Genomic DNA, 23,304 nt, shown 5'->3' with positions numbered 1-23,304 from the left:
TACAAGGGTGTTTAACCCTGCAAGTACAGCCTTGCCATATAGTCTAAATGCAATGTATGCCGCTGAAACAGCGAGGGGTCAGAGATGAGTCTAGACAGTAAGAACCTTACAGCCCATCAAGGAAAATCATCCAATTACTGGGAAATGTTTAGACTGCCAATATAGAAAATATAGATTTTGTTAAAGACAGGAGGCGAATGTTATCCATTAAATTCATTCCTTACTACTCCAACAGCAAAATAGTTAATAACAAAGTTTGATGGAACAAAAGAAAAAAAATCAAACTTGATATGTAACATTAGTGGAACACTCAGTCAGTAACCAATCAATATGAAGCACAGTCTATAAAGGAGATAACCCCCCCAACTGATCTTCCTCTTTCATGCTGCAGAATTCAAGGAAATATAAGAAATGACTAATCCATAAGGGACAGCAGAATGAGGAAAATAAAGGATATTCACACTGAAACGACAAAATGAAACGAAAGGGTGGATTAATCGGGCGGGATAATATTTGTCTCCTGTGTTTAATATTTTCTGACACTGAAGATTAGGAAAATCTTAAATTTGTATCTCAGGCAGGAGGTTTATATAATGCATGTTAAAAGCTAATCTATTTTTTTTTATTGAAAATTTTTATATTTTCCCTTCGTATACTGGGATGTTCCTTATGGTTCTGGACAAGAAGCTCCCCCTTCTTAGAATTTAATTGCTGTGCTCCGCCTGCTGCCTCCATATAACCTGCAATCCAGAGTATCATACCAGTTCTTCTTGTCCCGTCAACGGGACGGACCGGTTCCCCAATGCAGGTGGAGAATTGGTGCGGTCAGCACAGGTTGCTGATCGGGAGGTGAGTGCCCGATAGCTCCCCGGGCGGGAACTGAGCGGCAATAGTACTTCCGGTTTCGCGTTACGGAACCTGACCGGGTACTTACTATTTGTGGCATTTCTGTGAGTTCCCAGGCGGTCCTCATTCATTGATCATTACGCATGCGCACAGCGGTGGAACACACGCCCGGGAGGAGAATTGCGCAACTGAGCATGCCCGAAACGGTGTTTGGCGCCAAATTCAAAATTTGGACTTGTAAAGCTGTGCAGAACCTTCCTGACCCCAAGGGTGGGTGTACAGTCCTGGTTCTCCGTGTCACCAGCCCTCCTACATGGATCTTAGGTGATTTGAGGTGAGATTTAACTCTTTAAACTCTATATGTCCAGTCCTATATCTCCGGATAAGACAGATAAAGACAAGATGTGAGCATCTGTTCCAAAAAAAGCCTTAAGCAAATCTAAACACTTATGTTGTCTGGAATGTGCTGTACCTCTACCTGACGGATGTCGCAAAAAGACATGCAATCAGTGCTCAACGGAATTGCTAGAAAAAGCCAAGCAGACTGATATGGCATCCTTCCTGGGCTGCTTTCAGGAAAATTTGTCCCAGACATTTGAATCTTTTAAAGATGCTGTTAAGAAAGAGCCGGCTATTCAAGAGAAGCTGCCTAAGAAACGTAGGAGAAATAGATCTCCTTCTCTGTCTGATATTTCTTCAGGAGAATGCTCTTTTTCTTCACCTTCTGATATTTCCAGCCTAGCTTCAAGTGTGGAAGAGGGATTTCCACCAGAAGAGCTAAAAAAAAATGTATTAACCCCTTAAGGACACGTGACATGTCATGATTCCCTTTTATTCCAGAAGTTTGGTCCTTAAGGGGTTAAAGAAGTGACGACCGCTGTACAAGAACCAGAACCTACCAAGGGTAAGGTTAAAGGTTTCCCGATGCCACCTAAAATCTTGGATCTCCTTCATAGAGAATGGAAGAATCCGGAAAGAAGGGCATTTATTTCTAAACATTTTAAACTTCTGTTCAAGCTACAGTCTGAAGAAAAATGGGAAGATCTTCATAAAGTAGATATTCAGATTGCACAGCTGTCAAAGAAAACCACTATACCCATAGTCTCAGGACTTAAAGATCCTATGGACAAACGAGCCGAAACTTTGTGTAGAAGAATCTTCCAAGCTGCAGGCTACCAGTGTAGAGCCGAAATTGCAGGTTCAGCGGTTCTCAGGGCACAGAGCGTTTGGCTTCAAGCCCTGGAAGAGTCTCTTATGGGAAAGTCCAATACAGATCCTGCCCATCTTATGTTCCTACTGAATGTCATCAGTGGCCAGAAGAGCGCTTTGGCTACGAACATGGACAGCTTATTCGGCGTCTAAGGCAGCCTTATGTGAATTACCGTTTGAGAGGAACAAACTTTTTGGAACTCCTTTAGAAGACATTATTAGAAAGATGTCGGAAACAAAGAAAGCCCTACCTCTGGAATCAAGAACTCAGGGATATAAAAGATTTCAATACAAGGGTCAGCGGTCCTTTCGTTACCAAGGGCGGTTTCGCAGGTTTCAAAAACATGGAAACAGCAGCCAGTGGTCTAGACAGGAATCCAACGGGCAAGACAAAAAGAAAAAATGTTGACGCCAAAAGAGTTGGAGGACGCCTTCGGTTCTTCGCCCAAGAATGGTAAAAGAGTACGTCAAATGGGTGGATTATAAAAACTGTTTCAGAAGGTTACAGAATCAAGTTTTCCACAAGACCACAACCTTCCTTCCTACTGTCAAGCTATCCTTCCAGGAAGAAAACAGAGGCACTCCTAACAGAAGCCCTTATTATTTTAAGGAAAGATGTTGTAGAGATGGTACCCAAATGTTGGGAGTTTACTCACGCCTGTTTCTGGTTCAAAAGCCAGACGGATCCTTTCGGCCTATCCTAGACCTAAAACAGGTCAACGCCTGCATTCCGTACCAAAAGTTCCGGATGGAGAATATTTTATCGGTAACGCACATTTTACAAAAAGGAGATTACATGGCAAAGTTAGATTTAAAAGATGCCTACCCCCATGTTCCGGTTTCAGAATCTTCCCGGACGTTTCTCAGATTGGCGATCCTAACAGGAAGGTGAAGAATTCTCCATTTCCAATTCAAGGCTCTACCGTTTGGCCTGTCCTCGGCTCCTCGGGTTTTTACAAAAATCCTGGCACCCATAGCAGCAGCTTTATGACTCAAAGGTATCTCAATTGTTCCGTAACTGGACGATTGGTTCTTGAAAGCCCAATTAAAACAAATTCTGAAATATGATCTCAAGATCGCTATGAAGGTTTTAAAAGAACACAGTTGGCTGCTGAACCTAAAAAAATCCAAGTTGATTCCTTTGCTGAGTCTAGAATTCTTGGGTCTTCTGGTAGAATCACAGTCCCTGTCTCTTTTTCTACCAATAGAGAAACAAATGAGGATTTTAATAGCAGTATCAAAGATACAGAAAAACCTAAGCTCAATCAAGGATGCTATGAGGTTACTGGGCCTCCTCACTTCTGCAATCCCGGCAGTGGCATAGACAAAGGCAGAATCAAAACCTTTACAATGGGACATTCTTTTCCAATGGACACGAAAACAGGAAGATCTAGACTCTGCCTTTCACCCATCCAAAGTGGCAAAAAAAATCAACTAAACTGGTGGAAAGACAGAAGCAACATTTCAAAGGGCCTATTGTTTGCACAAAAGCAGTGGGTTACAATAACCACGGATGCTTCCCAGACTAGTCGGGGCGCCCATCTAGGTTCTCAGTTCCATCAAGGTCTTTGGAACAGAGAAGAGGCATGGGCTTCCTCAAATTTCAGGGAGTAAAAAGCGGTATGGAAGGCTCTGGTATCCTTCAGTTCAGTCATCAATCAGGCAGTGAAGATTCAGTCGGACAACGCCACTACAGTAGCGTATTTAAATCACCAAGGAGGCACATGGGTGAAAGCTCTACAGGATCTCTGCTACCATATAATGTCATGGGCCCAAGCGAATCTTCTCGCAATCTCAGCTACCCATATCAGAGGGTCTCTAAACGTTATTGCAGACGACCTCAGCAGAAGTCATTGGTCTCAGGCAGACTGGGCACTATCAAACCAAGTTTTCTTGGAGCTGGTTTCCCGCTTCGGCAGGCCAGATATAGACTTAATGGCCACAAGGAGAAACAGAAAAGTGCAGATATTTGCTTCTCTCCAAGCAGGAGATTACCCAGATGTTCTAGACGGTCTATCGATCACTTGGAACTTCGAAATGGCTTATGTTTTCCCTCCTGTAGCTCTTATTCCATGAATAGTTCAGAAGATAAGATGGGATCAGGCAAGAATTTTAGCAGTCCTGCCCTTCTGGCCAAACAGGAGTTGGTTTTCAGAAGTGGAAAACATGACCATCTCACGTTGGTCTCTCCCAATCTCTGCCAACACATTAGAGCATGTTACTCTTCCCGTAGAAACCCTGGAAATGTTTAATCTGACGGCATGGTTGCTGCAAGGTTGATCCTCCAAAAACATGGTCTTTCAGACCACTTATGTGACATTTTGCTGTCTTCTGTCCGCTTGTCCACTTCTAAGATCTATTTCAGGGTTTGGATGAATTTCAGAACCTGGTGTTCCATTCGAGGTTCGGATCCTGCCAAAGCATCAGTCCCGGAAATTCTTTCTTTTTTGCAGGATGGGTTTGAAGCCGGCCTAGGGGTCTCTACACTCAAAGGCCAGATTTCAGCTCTACGTCACTTCCTGGTTCGTGACATTGCCTCAAACCTGCTTATACGAAGATTTCTTAAGTCCATAAGGCTGAAGAGGCCTCCCAAGTTAGTACCTTTCCCTACCTGGGATCTGTCTCTGGTGCTTCAAGCCCTTTGTGATCCACCGTTTGAACCATTACTGGAGGTTCCTATCAAGCTGCTTACCTTCAAGATGGCTTTCCTGGTGGCTATCACCTCTGCTAGAAGAGTAGGTGAGATCCAAGCTCTCTTCCTCTCCGGAGTTCACCATTTTTCATCAAGACAAAGTGGTCCTGCACACCAAGCCTTCTTTTTTGCCTAAGGTTATATCAAGTGCTGCTATTAACCAACCTATTATCTTGCCGGCTTTTTGTCAATCTCCTACATCTCCTGGATGTTAGAAGATCCCTGAAGATCTACCTTCTGAAGACTCAGGGGTTTAGATCCTCAGATCATCTATTTGTATACTTTCAAGGCACTAACAGGGGTTGTGCTGTCTCCAGACCCTCTTTGTCCAGATGGCTGACAAATACCACCAGGTTGACTTATCAATCCAAGGGAATTTCCTTAGATTCCTGTTAAAGGCTCATTCCACTAGGGCTATGGCGACCTCCTGGGCTGAAAAAGCAGCTGCCTCACCTAAAGACATCTGCAAAGCTGCTACTTGGTCTTCCTTACATACCTTTATCAAGCATTATAGGCTGGACGTATTATCATCTGAAGCTGCTTTTGGGCGTAAGGTGCTGCAAGCTGTGGCCTGCTGAGTTCCCACCCTTTGTTTTGTGCAGGGATCTTGCTATATCCCACTTGTAAGTACTGCCACTATACGAAGGGAAAAACAGTAATTTTACTTACCGTAAATTCCTTTTTTCTTAGTATAGTGGCAGTACTGGCTTTCCCTCCTCTTTCATTTGGATTAAATGAATTTTTGCATTATTCAGTCTCCATTTGGTTCTTTTGTATTACTGGTATGGTACTCTGGATTGCAGGTTATATAGAGGCAGCAGGCGGAGCACAGCAATTACATTCTAAGAAGGGGGAGCTTCTTGTCCAGAACCATAAGGAACATCCCACTTGTAAGTACTGCCACTATACTAAGAAAAAAGGAATTTACGGTAAGTAAAATTACTGTTTTTATAACAATATATGCATTATTATTATTATCTGGACTGGCCCACTGGGATATCGAGAAATTTCCTGGTGGGCTGCGGCACTTAGGGCCAGACTGTACACCGGGAAAGTTAGCAGCTGGCTTCCACCAGCAAAGAGTGAGGAAGCAGTGCCACCTGGGCTACAATGGCCTCAATGCCCCCAGCAAATCACACAATGTACTGCACAAGAAAATCTGGCACTGGCAGTGGTGTGGCCGTGAGGGCATTGGATGAGGCCCCACAGATGGTTAACTGGGAGGTCTTCAGGCGGACCGTTTAATAGTGCACCGGACTGGGCCCTGTCACTTTGTTAGTTTCTCCATGGCCTGCTGGAAGAAAGGGAGTTCACTTCCTCCCAATTAACAGAGTGCTGTGTGGGGAAGAGGAGACGTCACACAGAAGAGTAGGAGGAAAGGGACTGAGGAAGTGTTGTCTTAGACTCCCATCAGCCTAGATCAGTGATGGCGAACCTATGGCACATGTGCCACAGGTGGCATGCCGGGCCCTCTCTGTCGGCACGCGGCCGTAGGTTCGGCATCACTGCAGAGTAGGCACCTGCCTGCCCTAAACGGCAGGTGTATACTCTGCTTCCGTGTCGGCAGGACCGGAAGCAGGGGGGAAGGATCGAGGAAGCAGCTCTCCTGTCCTCCCGCGAGCTGTGTGGAGCGTTGCCGCGCGTTACCACGGCAACGCTCCACACAGCATCGCGCGGGAGGACAGGAGAGCTGCAGGCTCCTGTCCTAGATAATTACCACCACCGGACCACCAGGGATGGCTGTGTCCCCCCCCCCCCCCCCTTCACCAAAGGTAAGAGGAAGGGGGGGGATTCAGTATGCTTTAAAAAAAAAAAAAAATGTTTTTAATGTATCAGAACACCCCTACCCACCCCCCCAACAGAACATCCCTACCCACCCTCCCCAACAGAGCCCCCCAACACAGCATCCCTACCCCCACCGCACCTCTAGCCCCACACACACACCGCACCCCTACCTCCACACACACCGCACCCCTACCTCCACACACACCGCACCCCTACCTCCACACACACCGCACCCCTACCTCCACACACACCGCACCTCTACCTCCACACACACCGCACCCCTACCTCCACACACACACACACACACCGCACCCCTACCTCCACACACACACACACACACACCGCACCCCTACCTCCACACACACACCGCACCCCTACCTCCACACACACTCACACCGCACCCCTACCTCCACACACACTCACACCGCACCCCTACCTCCACACACACACACACAGCGCACCCCTACCTCCACACACACACACACACACACCGCACCCCTACCTCCACACACACCGCACCCCTACCTCCACACACACACACACCGCACCCCTACCTCCACACACACACACACCGCACCCCTACCTCCACACACACACACACCGCACCCCTACCTCCACACACACACACACCGCACCCCTACCTCCACACACACTCACACCGCACCCCTACCTCCACACACACACACACCGCACCCCTACCTCCACACACACACACACACACACCGCACCCCTACCTCCACACACACACACACCGCACCCCTACCTCCACACACACACACCGCACCCCTACCTCCACACACACACACACACACACCGCACCCCTACCTGCACACACACACACACACCGCACCCCTACCTCCACACACACACACACCGCACCCCTACCTCCACACACACACACACCGCACCCCTACCTCCACACACACACACACACACACACACACACACCGCACCCCTACCCCCACACACCGCACCCCTACCCCCACACACACACAAACACATACACTGCACCCCTCAATACAGTATATGTGTGTGTATTCAGCAGTGTGTGTGTGTGTGTGTATTTAAAGGACTGTGTGTGTATTTAGCAGTCTGTGTATGGATGTATTAACCCCTTCAGGACGGAGTCAATAGTGCACGTTCTGATCAAAACAAAAACTGGAATTTGCGCTATATGTCTGTTCACCCGTAGTTCCCCTCTTTCAAATTATATGCACCCACACTTATTATATATAATTTTGTTCAGGAGAAACAAGGCTTTCATTCCATATCAAATATTTATATATGAAACATAATTTATGAATAAAATTAAAAAAATGTGAGAAAATAAGATTTTTTTTTTTATTTGTATTTCTGTCTGCCTTTTTAGCTGTGAATGTCATAATACTATTAGGTTTTACTGCAAACAAATGCACATATTTGTAATCAGCGATGTCTCACGAGTACAACAGTACCCCCCATTAACAGGTTTTATGTTGTTTTGGAAAGTTACAGGGTCAAATATAGAACATTCCATTTTTAAATTGAAATTTTCCAGATTAGTAATGTTACCTTTGAGACGGTGTGGTAGCCCAGGAATGAGAATTACCCCCATAATGGCATAGCATTTGAAAAAGTAGACAAGCCAAGGTATTGAAAGTGGGGTATGTCCTGTCTTTTTTAGTAGCCACTTAGTCACAAACACTGGCCAAAGTTAGCGTTCATATTTGTTTTTGTGTGATAAAAGCAAAAAACGAATATTTGGCCAGTGTTTGTGACTAAGTGGCTACTAAGAAAGACTGGACATACCCCACTTGCAATACCTCGGGTTGTCTACTTTTGCAAATGGTATGCCATCATGGGGGTAATTCTCATTCCTGGGCTACCATACGCTCTCAAAGGCAACATAACCAATCTGGCAAATTTCAATGTCAAATAAATGAAATGCAAGCCTTATATGTGACTCTCTAACTTTCTAAAACACCATAAAACCTGTACATGGGGGGGTACTGTTATTCTCGGGAGACTTCACTAAACACAAATATTAGTGTTTTAAAACCGTAAAACATATTACAACAATAATATAGACCATAAAAGTGCCGTCCGCTTGTAAAAAATGCGAAAAACTTCACTTTTCACTTTCACGTAAAATATCATCGTTGTAATACAATTTACCAGTTTGAAAGACTAATATTTGAGTTCAGCGAAGTCTCCCGAGTAAAACAGTACCCCCTATGTACAGGTTTTATGGTGTCTTGGAGAGTTACAGGTTCAAATATAGTGCTTGCGAATTAAATTCTCTGCACTTTCTCCCTGTGTTGTCAGGCATGTCAATCCAATTTTAATTAATCAAATCATATAATTACATTAAAAGATTATTTAAATATACACGTAGATTTAATATATATGCATTTAAAGGTATTTAAATTCTACGTGTATACTAATGTAATCTTTTATGTATTTATATACACTTAGAATGACATTCTATATATATCTATCTATATATAAAATACAAATAACCGCAAATATATATATATATTTGCGGTTATTTGTATTTTATATATAGAATGTCATTCTAAGTGTATTTTGTTACATATATATATATATATATATATATATATATATTGGTAACAAAATACAGTTAGAATGAAATTACATATGCATATATAATTTATATTAAATTTTGTTTCAATATTTTATTTATTTATTTGAATTATACGTATGTATATATAATATATGTACATCTATTATATATATAATATATACATATTATATATGTAACGTCATTCTAAGTGTATTTTAATATTAATATATACTTATATTAATATTAAAATACACTTTGTATGACGTTACATATATAATATGTATATATTCTATATAATGTGTATGTGTATATATATATATATATATATATATATATATATATATATATATATATATATATATATATATATATAGTGTGCTCCCTTCATTACTTCTCTCTCTCTCTCTCTCTCTCTCTCTCTCTCTCTCTCTCTCTCTATATATATATATATATATATATATATATATATATATTTTTTTTTAAACATGTTTAATTTATTTTTTTTACTCTTCCTACCAGCAGGGGGACTGTCTGATATTTCAAACAGTCCCCCTGCTGGCAGATCCATAGCCAGCTATAGAGGGCCATGTGATCGCTCTTTGAGAGCGATCACATGGCCCCCGGGGGCCTCATTTGCCAGAAGGGGGCTGCCTGGGCTCTCAGGCAGCCCCCCAGAAGAGGATGTGGATTGCGACGGAGGTAAGTAATTGCTACCTCCTGGGGCTGCAAGCCGTTACGGCGTACCATGCCGTCGCAACGGCTTTAATGCCCATTTAATGCGTGACGGCATGGTACGTCGTAACGGCGGGAAGGGGTTAAGCAGTCGGTGTGTAAATGTGTTCAGGTGTGTTTTGCATTTGTTGGAGATACTAATAAATATATGCTTAATTTTATCTATTAATATCATTATTTAAGATTTTTATAATTGAACTCTGTTGTGTCTTCTAAAACAAAAGATGTTAACTAGTTCGGACAACTGTACGAGTTGTTTTTTCTGAACTTAAATCTCAGTATTCAGGTTTAATTGCCATGTTGGCACTTTGAGGGGAAAAAAGTTGACATGTATTGCGGTTTGTGCACTCGGGCTCAAAAAGGTTCGCCATCACTGGCCTAGATCATCCAGCTACCACTGGAGCAAAAAGGAGGGTGACCAAAATATGTAAATTCTAATAGCTATAACGCGAGTAGGGGCATGTCTAGTAAACAGTAAGCAGCCAGTGGCTGGGGGGGTTGAATAAAAAAATAATAATAAAGTGAGTGTTAATGTGTGTGTGTGTGTGTGTGTCAGGAAGTGTTACTATGTGTTTGTCTGTTAGTGAGAGTGTATGCGTGTCTGTTAGTGACTGTTTATGTCTGTTAGCTAGTGTATACGTGTCTGTGTCATAAAACCCCTCAGATTATGCTCAGTTACTTCTACTGAGTAAAAAAAAATGTCAAATGTATGACATATTTTATGAAATTATAGTGCTGTAAAAGAGACATGACAGGTTTTTAAGTGTAAATTTTCATGGAGGGTTTTGATGCGTCTGTGTCCCACTTTGGAGCACCTGAGCAGGCTACATATTCCAACTACACCATAAAGGCATACCATTTCTTAAAGAAGACATCCCAGGGTATTTCAAACAACATGTTTTGAACCTTAGCGTAGGATACTTTTTCTGCTAGCTTGTACCAAGTGTAGTGGCAATAAGCATTATTTCTGCCTTTTTGACACACAAAGCAGGGGCGGGCTGGGCCGGGGGGCAGGGAGGCAATTGCCCCCCAGGCCGCCCGAAATTATTTTAGGACCGGCCGCGGCGGGCCGGCCCTTTAAATGCTGCAGCCGCCGAGCGCTCTGTAAAGAGCGCTCAGACGGCTGCAGCTGCTTTTCCCTCCCTCCCCTCCCCTGTAGGTGGCCGAGCTGCACTCCGGTCCGCGGTCCCGGCCGGAGTGATGGGAAGGTGCACACTGAGCACCTTCCTATCACTCCGGCCGGGACCGCGGACCGGAGTGCAGCTCGGCCACCTACAGGGGAGGGGGTAAGAAGAAGGGGGGGGAGGGGGGAGAGTAAAAAGAGGGGGGGGCGGAGAGTAAAAAGAGGGGGGGGCGGAGAGTAAAAAGAGGGGGGGGCGGAGAGTAAAAAGAGGGGGGGGCGGAGAGTAAGAAGAGGGGAGGGGGGAGAGTGAGGGGAGGGGGGGAGAGTAAGAAGAGGGGAGGGGGGGAGAGTGAGGGGAGGGGGGGAGAGTAAGAAGGGGGGGGAGAGTAAGAAGGGGGGGGGGGAGAGTAAGAAGGGGGGGGAGAGTAAGAAGAGGGGGGGAGAGTAAGAAGAGGGGGGGGAGAGTAAGAAGAGGGGGGGGGAGAGTAAGAAGAGGGGGGGGGAGAGTAAGAAGAGGGGGGGGGAGAGTAAGAAGAGGGGGGGGGAGAGTAAAAAGAGGGGGGGGGAGAGTAAGAAGAGGGGGGGGGGGAGAGTAAGAAGAGGGGGGGGGAGAGTAAGAAGAGGGGGGGGGGGAGAGTAAGAAGAGGGGGGGGGAGAGTAAGAAGAGGGGGGGGAGAGTAAGAAGAGGGGGGGGAGAGTAAGAAGAGTGGGGGGGGAGAGTAAGAAGAGGGGGGGGGGAGAGTAAGAAGAGGGGGGGGGGAGTAAGAAGAGGGGGGGGAGAGTAAGAAGAGGGGGGGAGAGTAAGAAGGGGAGGGGGTATAATAAGAGGGGAGGAGTAAGAAGAAGAAGGAGTAAGAAGAAGAAGGAGTAAGAAGAAGAAGGAGTAAGAAGAAGAAGGAGTAAGAAGAAGAAGGAGTAAGAAGAAGAAGGAGTAAGAAGAAGGAGTAAGAAGAAGAAGGAGTAAGAAGAAGGAGTAAGAAGAAGAAGGAGTAAGAAGAAGAAGGAGTAAGAAGAAGGAGTAAGAAGAAGGAGTAAGAAGAAGAAGGAGTAAGAAGAAGGAGTAAGAAGAAGAAGGAGTAAGAAGAAGGAGTAAGAAGAAGAAGGAGTAAGAAGAAGAAGGAGTAAGAAGAAGGAGTAAGAAGAAGGAGTAAGAAGAAGAAGGAGTAAGAAGAAGAAGGAGTAAGAAGAAGGGGGGAGTAAGAAGAAGGGGGGAGTAAGAAGAAGGGGGGAGGAAAGAGAGGAAGGGGGGAGGAAGAAGAAGAAGGGGGGAGGAAGAAGAAGAAGGGGGGAGGAAGAAGAAGAAGGGGGGGGGGAGGAAGAAGGAGGAGGGGGTAAGAAGAAGGAGGAGGGGGTAAGAAGAAGGAGGAGGGGGTAAGAAGAAGGAGGAGGGGGTAAGAAGGAGGAGGGGGTAAGAAGGAGGGGGGGAGTAAGAAGAAGGAGGAGGGGGTAAGAAGAAGGAGGAGGGGGTAAGAAGAAGGAGGAGGGGGTAAGAAGAAGGAGGAGGGGGTAAGAAGAAGGAGGAGGGGGTAAGAAGAAGGAGGAGGGGGTAAGAAGAAGGAGGAGGGTGTAAGAAGAAGGAGGAGGGTGTAAGAAGAAGGAGGAGGGTGTAAGAAGAAGGAGGAGGGAGTAAGAAGAAGGAGGAGGGAGTAAGAAGAAGGAGGGGGGAGTAAGAAGAACACAGGGAGGAGGGGGGGTAAGAAGAACACAGGGGGGTGAGAACACACAGAGGGAGGAATGAGAAGAACACAGGGAGGGTGGGTGAGTGTGAGAAGAGTCCGCTAGGGGAGGGTGGGGGAGAGGTGAGACCACTAAGGGGCAGGGGAGAGCTCTATAGGACAGGGGGCAAGACAGGGAGCTCTTTAACACTACGCGCACACACACACACACAATGCACCCCTATACATACACAGAAACACACAATGCACCCCTATACATACACAGAAACACACAATGCATCCCTATACATACACAGAACATGCTTCCCTTACACACAGAGAAACACACAATGCATCCATTACACACACACAATGCAACCCTTACACACAAAGACAATGCATCATTTGCACACATACACAGAAACATACAATGCAAACCCTTACACACACTGTTTTTCTTACATACACACAGAAACACAATGCATCTCTTACACTCAATGCACACACATACAGACACACACCTTGCATCCCTTATGCATACAAACACAGATTCACACAATGCATCCCTCACACACAACCAGAAACACATAATACATCCCTTATACACAAATACACACTGCTTCCACTACACACAAACACACTGCATCACCTGCACAAACTGGTATCCCTATACACTACATACCATAAGCACACATATTAGATCCTCTACAATAACTCATAACACATCCCCTACACACTCCACTCCCTGTGAGCGAGCTCATGGGTGGGTGGAACATATAAGTGGACTTATGAGTGGGCCTTATGGGCATACTCACCGTCAGGCACTGGGGCCCAGACCTTGAGCTGTGTAAGAGGCCCCCCAAAAATGGAGCTGCTTCCAATTCTCCCAGAACGTTGAATTTTGTGACCACAGTTGCAAACAGCCTCCAGAGGTCCTGTTCTACACCAGACCAGTGGAGCCAAACTGCAGCCCATCATCATCATCATCTAATTGTAAGTAGGCAATCTAGTATATTATTAGTGACACTAATCTATAATTTACCTCACATTAAAGGGACACTATAGCTTAATGAAGTGGTTGTGGTGTCTATAGCTGGTCCCTGCAGGCTTTTTAATGTAAACACACACTGTGTGCAGCACTGGCGTTAGTTCATATGGCAGATCATATGGGTGGGGCATTGTGATGTCACATGGGGGGGCGGCAAATTTATATTTTGTCTAGGGCGGCAAAAATCCTTGCACCGGCTCTGATCCTGGGCAGGTGCACCAGTCTACTGGTGACCCACAGGAGGGGAGTGCACTGATTGCACTGCACTCTCCTCCTGTCCAGACCTGTCTTGACCGCAGTGCAAGTGCCCTCTGCCCCTAATTTACAGTGGCTCACACTCACAACAAGCAGTGCCTAGAGCCCTTTGCAGAGACGGAAACAAAGAGGTTCTGCGGCAGCTGGCCGTCCTGCAAGCATTACATTAAACAGCTGTTCCCCATGCAGCCACAGGTGGCGTTGTGCTGGGAGACTGTGATTACTCTTCACTTCCTCCCAGCCTACAGAGCAGCGCATGGGGGAGAGAGGAGGGGGCATGATTTAATCTTGAATAAATCCTCTAAGCAAACCTTTATACATTTTGGGATCAGCTCTGTTTCCACAGTTTATTGGTGTTTACTCTGATGTCTGTATTAATATTGAGGGATGTCTAAATAGTAACGTCAGTGTGTGTGTCAGCAGGGCCAGCCGTTAGGGTGGGCAAGCTGTGCGGTCACGCAGGGTGCCATGACAACAGAGGCGCCCGGCGGCCAACACAGCTCACAAGTTGGGTACACCAGCATATTTAATTTAAATGATTCGCTGGTGGTCCACTGGTGCGCACCAGCAGTAGGTGCAGTCAGATCATATCCTCTCCCTTGTGGTTCCGACGCTCAGTTAGTGAGTCAGAGCACAGGCTCAGAGATTCTCAGCCTGTGCTCTGACAACATTGAAAGTCAGAGCCGTGAAGGAGCGGGTATGGCAAAGAGCTACTGATTAGCATAACATCAATATCCGTTATAAAACCAGGAAAAGGTGGGCATGGATGGTGAACTGATTTGGTGGTGCAATGGGCCACTTGACTGGTTAGTCAAGCCTAAGGCTGCCAGCCCTCCCCTGACACAAAGTGAGTTTGCGCAGTATATTTTGCAAACCTTATGTGTGCTACAGCTGTATAATACTACTTGACAGAAAATTTCCATCTTTAGTCGGGAAGGGGTTAAAACACTATATACAAGCACCCCTTCAAACACCAACAATGTACATTACACTATAGCGCTAGTAAATGCTGCAGCGCTGTATAGATATACAACCTAGAAATTTTGACTTGGGGTGCCTTGTAAAAATACAGAAATATTAAGGGCGCCTTCAGCATAAAAGGTTTGGGAACCACTGGAGTAGACTGTGTTATCAGCACTATGAAAAGTAGGTGGAGAATCATTATGTGGGTTAGACATAGTGGATAATAAGATAACGTATACCGACTGAGGAAGCCCCCACCACAGGGCGAAACGCGTATCGGACCTATTAGCCATCGGGTTGTGCCAATATTGGACATATTTGGACTTTTACCAATTAAGTATTTTATCTTATTGCACACTGTGCATTTTGTTTTACCTTCCTTTTTTTTTTACCAAATAAATCCTTTTTTATTAGAGATATCTCTCATCTCATCATTATTCCAGAATTTTTAAAGGCTACACAAGGACCAGCTAAAAGCAGGATGGGGACCCTTGAGAGCCATATGCTAAGATTTGGCTCCATGCTTGTGAGTACCTGCAACGTACAAGACCTTTACGTTATTCATATTGGCAATATTGCACTGTTATTTTGTTTTTCCTTATAGAATCAGCAGATGTGTGTTCCACCCACTGTATGTATGTATTTTTTTTTTTATAATTCTTTAGAGTGGTATAAGGGGTTCCCACTCAGGTGGTTTGTAGCAATTAGGCATGTGTCAGGTGTATCACGCATTTATCATAGTATGTGACTTATTTTCTACAAAGCCTGTTCCTTATTTTTATTGCACATAATATTTTACAAGTGCGGCACTGAATTTATATTTAAAATTCACTTCTGATTCAAAAACTTCACACTTTGGTGAATAAACCTGTAGGTGAAGCATAACAGTAAATCCGTCTTCTTGAATTTATTTGAAAAAAGCACATAACAATATATATATAGATATATAGATATAAACATGTGCATTATATCTGTAATATCCGTGAGTCCTACACTGATTTAAAATGGGAAATCTATGTGCTAACTGCAATACTTGCTGCTTAAACTGCTTTCATAGACTGTCCTCAATTTATAATTTCTTGTGGTCTCCTCCAAAGAGGCACCCATTGTGGATGGGTGAGGTGCTCAGCCCAATAGTAATCTGATCTGGATTCCAAATCTACATAGAAAAAAAAAAGGTGAAATTAGGGCACACCCAGAACAAGCATTAGGGTTCCCCATTTACCGTGTCGGTGGGGGGAGGAGACCAAGCCAGCGCTGAGAGACCTTGTCGCTGGAATATGATGAGTGAAAGAGGAGTTTTAAAGGACCACTCTAGTGCCAGGAAAACATACTCGTTTTCCTGGCACTAGAGTGCCCTGAGGGTACCCCCACCCTCAGGGTCCCCCTCCCGCCCGGCTCTGGAAAGGGGAAAAGGGTTAAATCTTAACTTTTTACAGCGCTGGGCGGGGAGCTCTCCTCCTCCTCTCCGCCTCCGTTCCGCCCCGTCGGCTGAATGCGCACGCGCGGCAAGAGCTGCGCGTGCATTCAGCCGGTCGCATAGGAAAGCATTTACAATGCTTTCCTATGGACGCTTGCGTGCTCTCACTGTGATTTTCACAGTGAGAATCACGCAAGCGCCTCTAGCGGCTGTCAGTGAGACAGCCACTAGAGGATTTGGGGGAAGGCTTAACCCATTAATAAACATAGCAGTTTCTCTGAAACTGCTATGTTTATAAAAAAAATGGGTTAACCCTAGCTGGACCTGGCACCCAGACCACTTTATTAAGCTGAAGTGGTCTGGGTGCCTAGAGTGGTCCTTTAACAATTTAATAACTGGGGGGAAGGCAGGAGGACATTATAGTGTTAGGAGTACAGTTTTGTAATGGTTTTTAGTTCACCAATTTTAATGCAAATAAAATTGGAACTGTGCCTATTTTGAAACATGGTTACACTTTTTAAGGTGTGGTTTTATCTCTGTATCAATGTTTTTATCATAGCATGTGACTTATTTTCTACAAAGCTTGTTCCTTATTTTCTGATTGTACATAATATTAAACAACAACGGCACTGAATTTATATTTAAAATTCACTTCAGATCACAAAACTTCACACCTTGAATAAACCTAGGTGAAGCATAATGGTTAATCTGTCTTCTTGCATTTATTTGAAAAAAAGCACATAAGCAGTATGCCTATGCATTATTAATCTGTGGTCAGAAAATTATTTTGAAGCCTATATATGGGAAGGCAGTAAAGCCTCGAGTTGTGAGAGGGGCTTGTATGGTAATATATACTCGTCTTGGTGTGAGTCTAGCGTAGAACTCTGTCACTTCCAGTTCCCTGAACACACCTTGAGTAAGAAAGCTGGAACACTGCAGTGATTCCTTCCACTGCATCGTCATTTTCTGGAGAATTGGGCAAGGGGAGGTTTCACCACTGTACAGCTTCAGTAATACATTTAGCAATCCAGATTTGCTGTCAAGGGAGGGGGGAATAAGTATCAGTCCAGTTGTCATGAAAAACATATCATTGGTTACAAAAACAAAACAAAATTACTTGCGCCCTAATCCCTAATCCTTATGCACATATAAAAAGGAACACTATAGGGTCAGGAGCACAAACATGTATTCCTGACCCTATAGTGTTAAAACTACCATCTAGCCCCCCGGATCTTCTTGCTATCCTAAATATAGTAAAATCTTACCTGTATTAAAGTCTGCCCCTGAACTGCCTCTGTCTGCTGACATCATCAGAAGTGGTGGTCTGAGCTAATCACAGTGCTTCCCCATAGAATTGGCTGAGGCTGTCAAGAGGCACACATCGAACACAGCCCTGGCCATTTAGCATCTCCTCATAGAGATGCATTGAATCAATGCATCTCTAGGAGAAAAGTTCAGTGTCTGCATGCAGAGGGTGGAGACACTGAATGGCAATGCTGCACTCAAGGCAGGACTGCTCCAGGAAGCACCTCGAGCAGCCATCTAAGGAGTGGTCAGTGGAGTTATCACTAGGCTGTAATGTAAACATTGCATTTTCTCTGAAATGACCGTGTTTACAGCAAAAAGTCTGAATGGAAAGATTCTACTCACCAGAACAAATACAAATACTGGAAGTTGTTTAGTGTCACTCCAATAGCCATTCAAGTGCAAGCTCACCTGCCACGTCAAGGCAAAACCTCTTATACTAACAATTCAATATAGTCACCAAAACAACTACAACTTAATGTATTTGTTCCGTTGAGTATAGTCAGTCCCTGCAGCCTTTTTGTAGTAAACACTGTCTTTTCAGAGAAAATGCAGTGTTTACGTTACAGCCTAGTGATAACTTTACTGGCCACTCTTCAGATGGCTGTTAGAGGTACTACGTGGGTCAGTGCTGCACATTGTGTCCACACTCTAAAAGGAGATGCCAATTGGCCAGAGCAGTGTCTGGCCTCGCCCCTGGCTCACCCCCTTGGCAATCTCAGTCAATCCAATGTTTTCCTATGAGAAAGCATTGTGATTGGCTGAGGTCATCACTTCTGATGATGTCTGCCAAGGAGGCAGAGCCAACAGACTGGAATAAAGGCAAGACTAGATAGTGTTTTCTAACACTATAGGGTCAGGAATTCATGTTTGTGTTCCTGACCCTATAGTGTTCTTTTAAGTTGGCCTATGGAACAGTCTTTTTGGGTTCTCTTTGATGCCTGGGCAGTTTGAAAGGTGAAAGGGAGATCACTGGGCAACGTAACAATCTAAGCACTGATACCACTTCATCTGAATCCCTGAACTTGACCACTGATCAGTAAGGACACTTTTATAGCTGTTTTTGTTCTTTTGTAACATATCATGTTTTACTTCCTCGTTTTCTCTTCATTTGTTAACCCACACATGGCCCTGCACATTTTTGTTTCCTTACTTTTGCATATTGTCCTAAGTTCAGCGCTTTTTGTTGCTTTGTATTTAGAACTGCCAGATTCAAATTTAAGGTGAATATAGCCAAACTAGAAAATAATCAAAAAAATAATGTATTCAGTTCGGCTGTTGTTGCCTTATATTTGAATTTTATTTTGAATTTTCACTTTATTAAATAGTCCTGTGCATTTAATCTGTATCTACCTGCCCTTATTTTTTTTTTTTTATATATTGTATTACAGAATCTAAATGCCTAAAGCATATTTAAAATGAACCAGTCCTACATTGTAGAAGTTTAACTAAATCACCGCCAAATATATTGAATACAACATATCATGCAAGAGATGCATGATCTATTCCGTTTATAATATAGAGATATACCTATCAGAATTCGGTGGCGCTTTTGCTACCAGCATTTTCTTAGCGTGCATGCTGGATTCTTAGCGGACTGACGTCAGTCACTCCATACCCATACTCCCTAGCCAGCGCTTGCACAGGTGACTAGGGAGCTATCAAAGCAACTACAGCTCATGCGTTGTGGTGTCAATGTGTGGAAAGCAGAAGGTCTATTCTGCTCCTTTTCTATCGGCCAATTGTTTGACATAGTCTATATCGCGGAATGGAGGGACAGATGTTAGAAATGATATAGTTTTCTCCCAAACGATACATTTCCTAGCAAAACTGTTAACACAATGTATAGATGGCAGTTTTAGCCTCTTTAAAAGAGCTTACGGTAGGTTGTACGTGACATGACACGTAGGTAACCTTTTAAACATAAAACTGTGCAATTATATTTTAAGGTACTTGTGAAACAAGACATATGTTCTTCATCTCGTTCCCCTAAAACTGAAATTTCCATTTTAATGCAGTAACTTTTAATGCTCATGGTACAACATTGAGTAACACATTTCTTTTACATGAAGGACGTTTAAAACATTGATGCAGATTATATTAAAGCTGCTAGCTTTGGTACCAGTAACTGATTTTCTCAGAGTTTAGTACAAATGGGCCCAATAAAACATCTCTTGCAAAATGAATGTCATTTTAAATAAATCTCTAAAGATTTCTAACTGCATCCTGTAACCGGAGCTGAATGACGTTTTTTTGACCCCCAAGTAGAAGGAATCCCCCACAAAGCTAACATGTGTTGTTGTTTAAACAGCTCGGTCGTGTTTTTACTTGAGGATGTTTATTCACTAAACTATTCACTATTCATTATTTGCTAGTAAAATAAAGCATAAACGGGGAAAAAAGCTTATGCTTTTTTTTTTTTAAACCGTTGCTTGTTTAGAGACTCGCCCACGACAGACTGGGACGTCTGCCCCATTCTCCCTCCATGCCGCCTGCTAGGCCGCACTGGAACTCCTGCTTCTGGAACGGCTTAGTAGACCGCTGGATGCGCCTCCAGAAGGTCAATCGGTTTGTGTAGCCAAGTTTATGTAGCACGTTGCACAATTGCCGCTATATCAACCAAACAAATGAGTTTTGCTCAGTGTGTCCTCGAGGAGCACTCGAAAGACGCATCCAGTCGCCATGATAGTCAGGCCCTGCCCCCCACTGGCACTGTACTTTAATCATGCAGAGTGAACCGCATGGCCGAATTTACTTGTCAGGTGCCTGTAGGCACAAAATTCTAAGACGACCCCCGATACCCAACCGCAAAGTAAGTTTAATTTATAAACTGCACATTGCAGGCATAAAAATATTCACATTTGACAACTGCATATGTATAAATGTATGTATGTGTATATGTCTGCTCTGCTTGTAATGTATTGTGTAAATCTGTGAGTATAGTGAGTGTATGCAGCTGTGTAAGCGCAGAGTTAAAGATAATGTTAAAAGTGGTTAGGGTTAAAGGGGCGTTAATGTTTGAGAGGGGCTAATGTCAGATTACATAAGGTTTAATGTTAAGAAGATGAAATGGAGAGGGGTTTAAGGGACACTATAGTCACCAGAACAATTGATGTAGTTGTTCTGTTGTCTGTCCTATCTCTGGAGGCTTTTTAATGTAAACACTGCCTCTGCATGGAGATGTTGAACGCTCCCCATAGAGATGCAATGATTCAGTGCATGTATGAGGAGAAGCTGATTTGGCATGTGCAAAAGCATTGGATTGGTAAAAAAAAAAAGGTACGTTTTTTTTTGTCTTTTTTATTTTATTTTTATTTTAAACTTCTTTAAGGATGGAAAGGGGTGGAGCGACCACCTAACAAGTATGTATTTTTTTTTTTTTAAACACATACAGTGTTCCTTTAAAGTTGTGGTATAAAGGTTGTTTAGGATTATTTTTTAGTTTAGGGTTAGAGTTGGCCTAAATGTAGTATAGGTGTACATGAGGAGTTAAACATAGGACTAAAGGACCACTATAGGCACCCAGACCACTTCAGCTCAATGAAGTGGTCTGGGTGCCAGTTCCCCTAGTTTTAAACCTGCAGTAGAAAACATAGCAGTTTTAGAGAAACTGCTATGTTTACATTGCAGGGTTAATCCAGCCTCTAGCAGCGGTCTCCAGAGTTTTCCAGCACTTCGTCATTACGCAAAACTGTTGTTGTGGTGCCTGTTGGGGGAAACGTTGCCATTGTTGCACATTGCGCCACAAGATAGGGTGTTAAAGTAAAATAAATGTTTTTAAAAGTCTATGCTAGTCTAAAAGTTGTCGACTCGTAAGTGGTAGCCTCATGGTAGGAAGAGATCTAATACTATTTTGCCATTTGTACTCAAAGAATCCGGGCAGCCTAGTGATCAGGATGGTAATCTCTTCCTTCATAAATATATTGCTTGTAGTACATTCGCACAATTTCTAAAATTGAATACCATACTGAGCCTACTTGGAATGAAATCCGCTGCTTGAAAAGCAATCTAACCTTGAATTTCATGAGTGATTCATCTGTATAGATGTGCTGTTGATGTAATTTTCAGAAAAAAAATAAACTGCACATTGTATCTTCTTTTTTTTTTTTTTTACTTTTTACTATGTCCATGCCCATCTTCAGTGCCCTTTATTTCAGTTAGGTGAGTGTGGTGCCAGGTGTTTTATTGCTGGTGGTGTGACACTGGATTGACTGGCATACGAATTGGTTTGGGTAGCCATATATTAAAATGAATGGTCCGTAATGAAAAGTAAAAAATAATTTATTGGCTTACAAACTTGAATGCTGGTTCTGATGCCATAAGTTGCTGTATATGGAGGTATCTAAGTTTATGCCGAAACCTTAACATTATTGAATGTTTACATTGTGGCATAACTAGAACTAGTCAGACTAATTTACACATTGCATGGCTGATGGAATAAGTTGAGTTGAGAACTACATACATCTAAGTACTCAGTCTTCTGTTTTTAGGTTTCGCTACTATCAAAATGTCTGTACCTCAAGTTATTCCTTTGTGTGGTGGAACTGGACTCGATGGGAGAAGGAAATCGACTGGATGGCCCTCAATGGCATCAACATGCCCCTTGCATTTACTGGTCAAGAAGCAATTTGGCAACGGGTAAGCAAATAAATATTTTTCTTCCGGTTATATCAAGACATCCACATTTCCTTAGTTCTTCTCGCTGAGCATTACTTAAACCTTTCTTTATCATTAAATTTTTTTTTTTTTTTTTTTTTTTATTCATGGACAATTTAAAAATGTATTTACGAATTTGATCAGTCTTCTACTAAACTAGATCTGGTGTTGCTTAAAGGGATACTATAGACATCAAAACATCTTTAGCTTATTAAATCAGTTTTTGTGTATAGATCACGCTGCTGCACTCGCTCTGCTCAATTCTCTGAAATTTAGGAGTTTCATCACTGCACACCAAAACTGCTTCATTAAGCGAAAGTTGTTTTGGTGCCTGTAGTGTCCCTTTAAGTGGAATGGCACACACAATGCATGTGTCTCACTAGTTTGTTCAGTTTTCCATGCTGAACAAGATTTGCTATTGCTTCTGTGAAATGGAACATTTACCTTAAGGTATGCATTATCTTTCATGAAACCAGTTTTTGTTTTTTCAGGATGTGAAAATCTTTTAGTTCAGTTTTACATTGTGAACAAGATTTGCTATGGCTTCAGTGGAATCACACAGACACAGTCATTCTTAAGATATAAGCCATCTTCCATCAAACCCGCTTTTTTTTTTTACACAAAACATGTGGCCTATTTCGCCTGCAATTTAAAAATCGTTTTATTCGATTGTGATAGGGAGAAATAAGAGTAAAAGGTGTCAGATAAGGACATTGCTGATTTGGTACTACCTAAACATCTCCTAAAGCAACTTAACCCCTTAAGGACACATGTCATGATTCCCTTTTATTCCAGAAGTTTGGTCCTTAAGGGGTTAAAGAAACACTTCAAGCCCTATAGCTTGTTGTAGTAGTTATTGTGGAGGAACAGACCTGGTGGGTCTGATGGGAGTTGGACGCCCCCTGGTGGGTTTTGTATATATTTAAACTTGGCTTTTAATAGCACAAAAAATAAAATGGAAAAACCCTCAAAAAAATGTAAAAAACTAAATAAAGTAATGAGTAAGGAGAGAGAGAATATATGCTCATAAATGGGACATGAAAAAAATCTAG

The 23,304-nt window shown here is 43.2% G+C and overlaps 1 protein-coding gene across 2 annotated transcripts in view; it reads left to right on the top strand.

Moving 5' to 3' along the window:
• NAGLU (N-acetyl-alpha-glucosaminidase) overlaps positions 1–23,304 on the top strand; it is a 78,116-nt gene that overhangs the window by 4,150 nt on the left and 50,662 nt on the right. For both annotated transcript variants that reach the window (XM_063458942.1, XM_063458941.1), the window contains exon 2: positions 22,087–22,234. In XM_063458942.1, coding sequence (XP_063315012.1) covers positions 22,087–22,234 — 148 coding nt within the window. The remainder of the gene's footprint in view (positions 1–22,086; positions 22,235–23,304) is intronic.

Source organism: Pelobates fuscus, chromosome 6, assembly GCF_036172605.1.
Source record: "Pelobates fuscus isolate aPelFus1 chromosome 6, aPelFus1.pri, whole genome shotgun sequence".
Taxonomy (NCBI): domain Eukaryota; kingdom Metazoa; phylum Chordata; class Amphibia; order Anura; family Pelobatidae; genus Pelobates; species Pelobates fuscus.
This window is presented reverse-complemented; position numbering and strand designations above follow the sequence as displayed.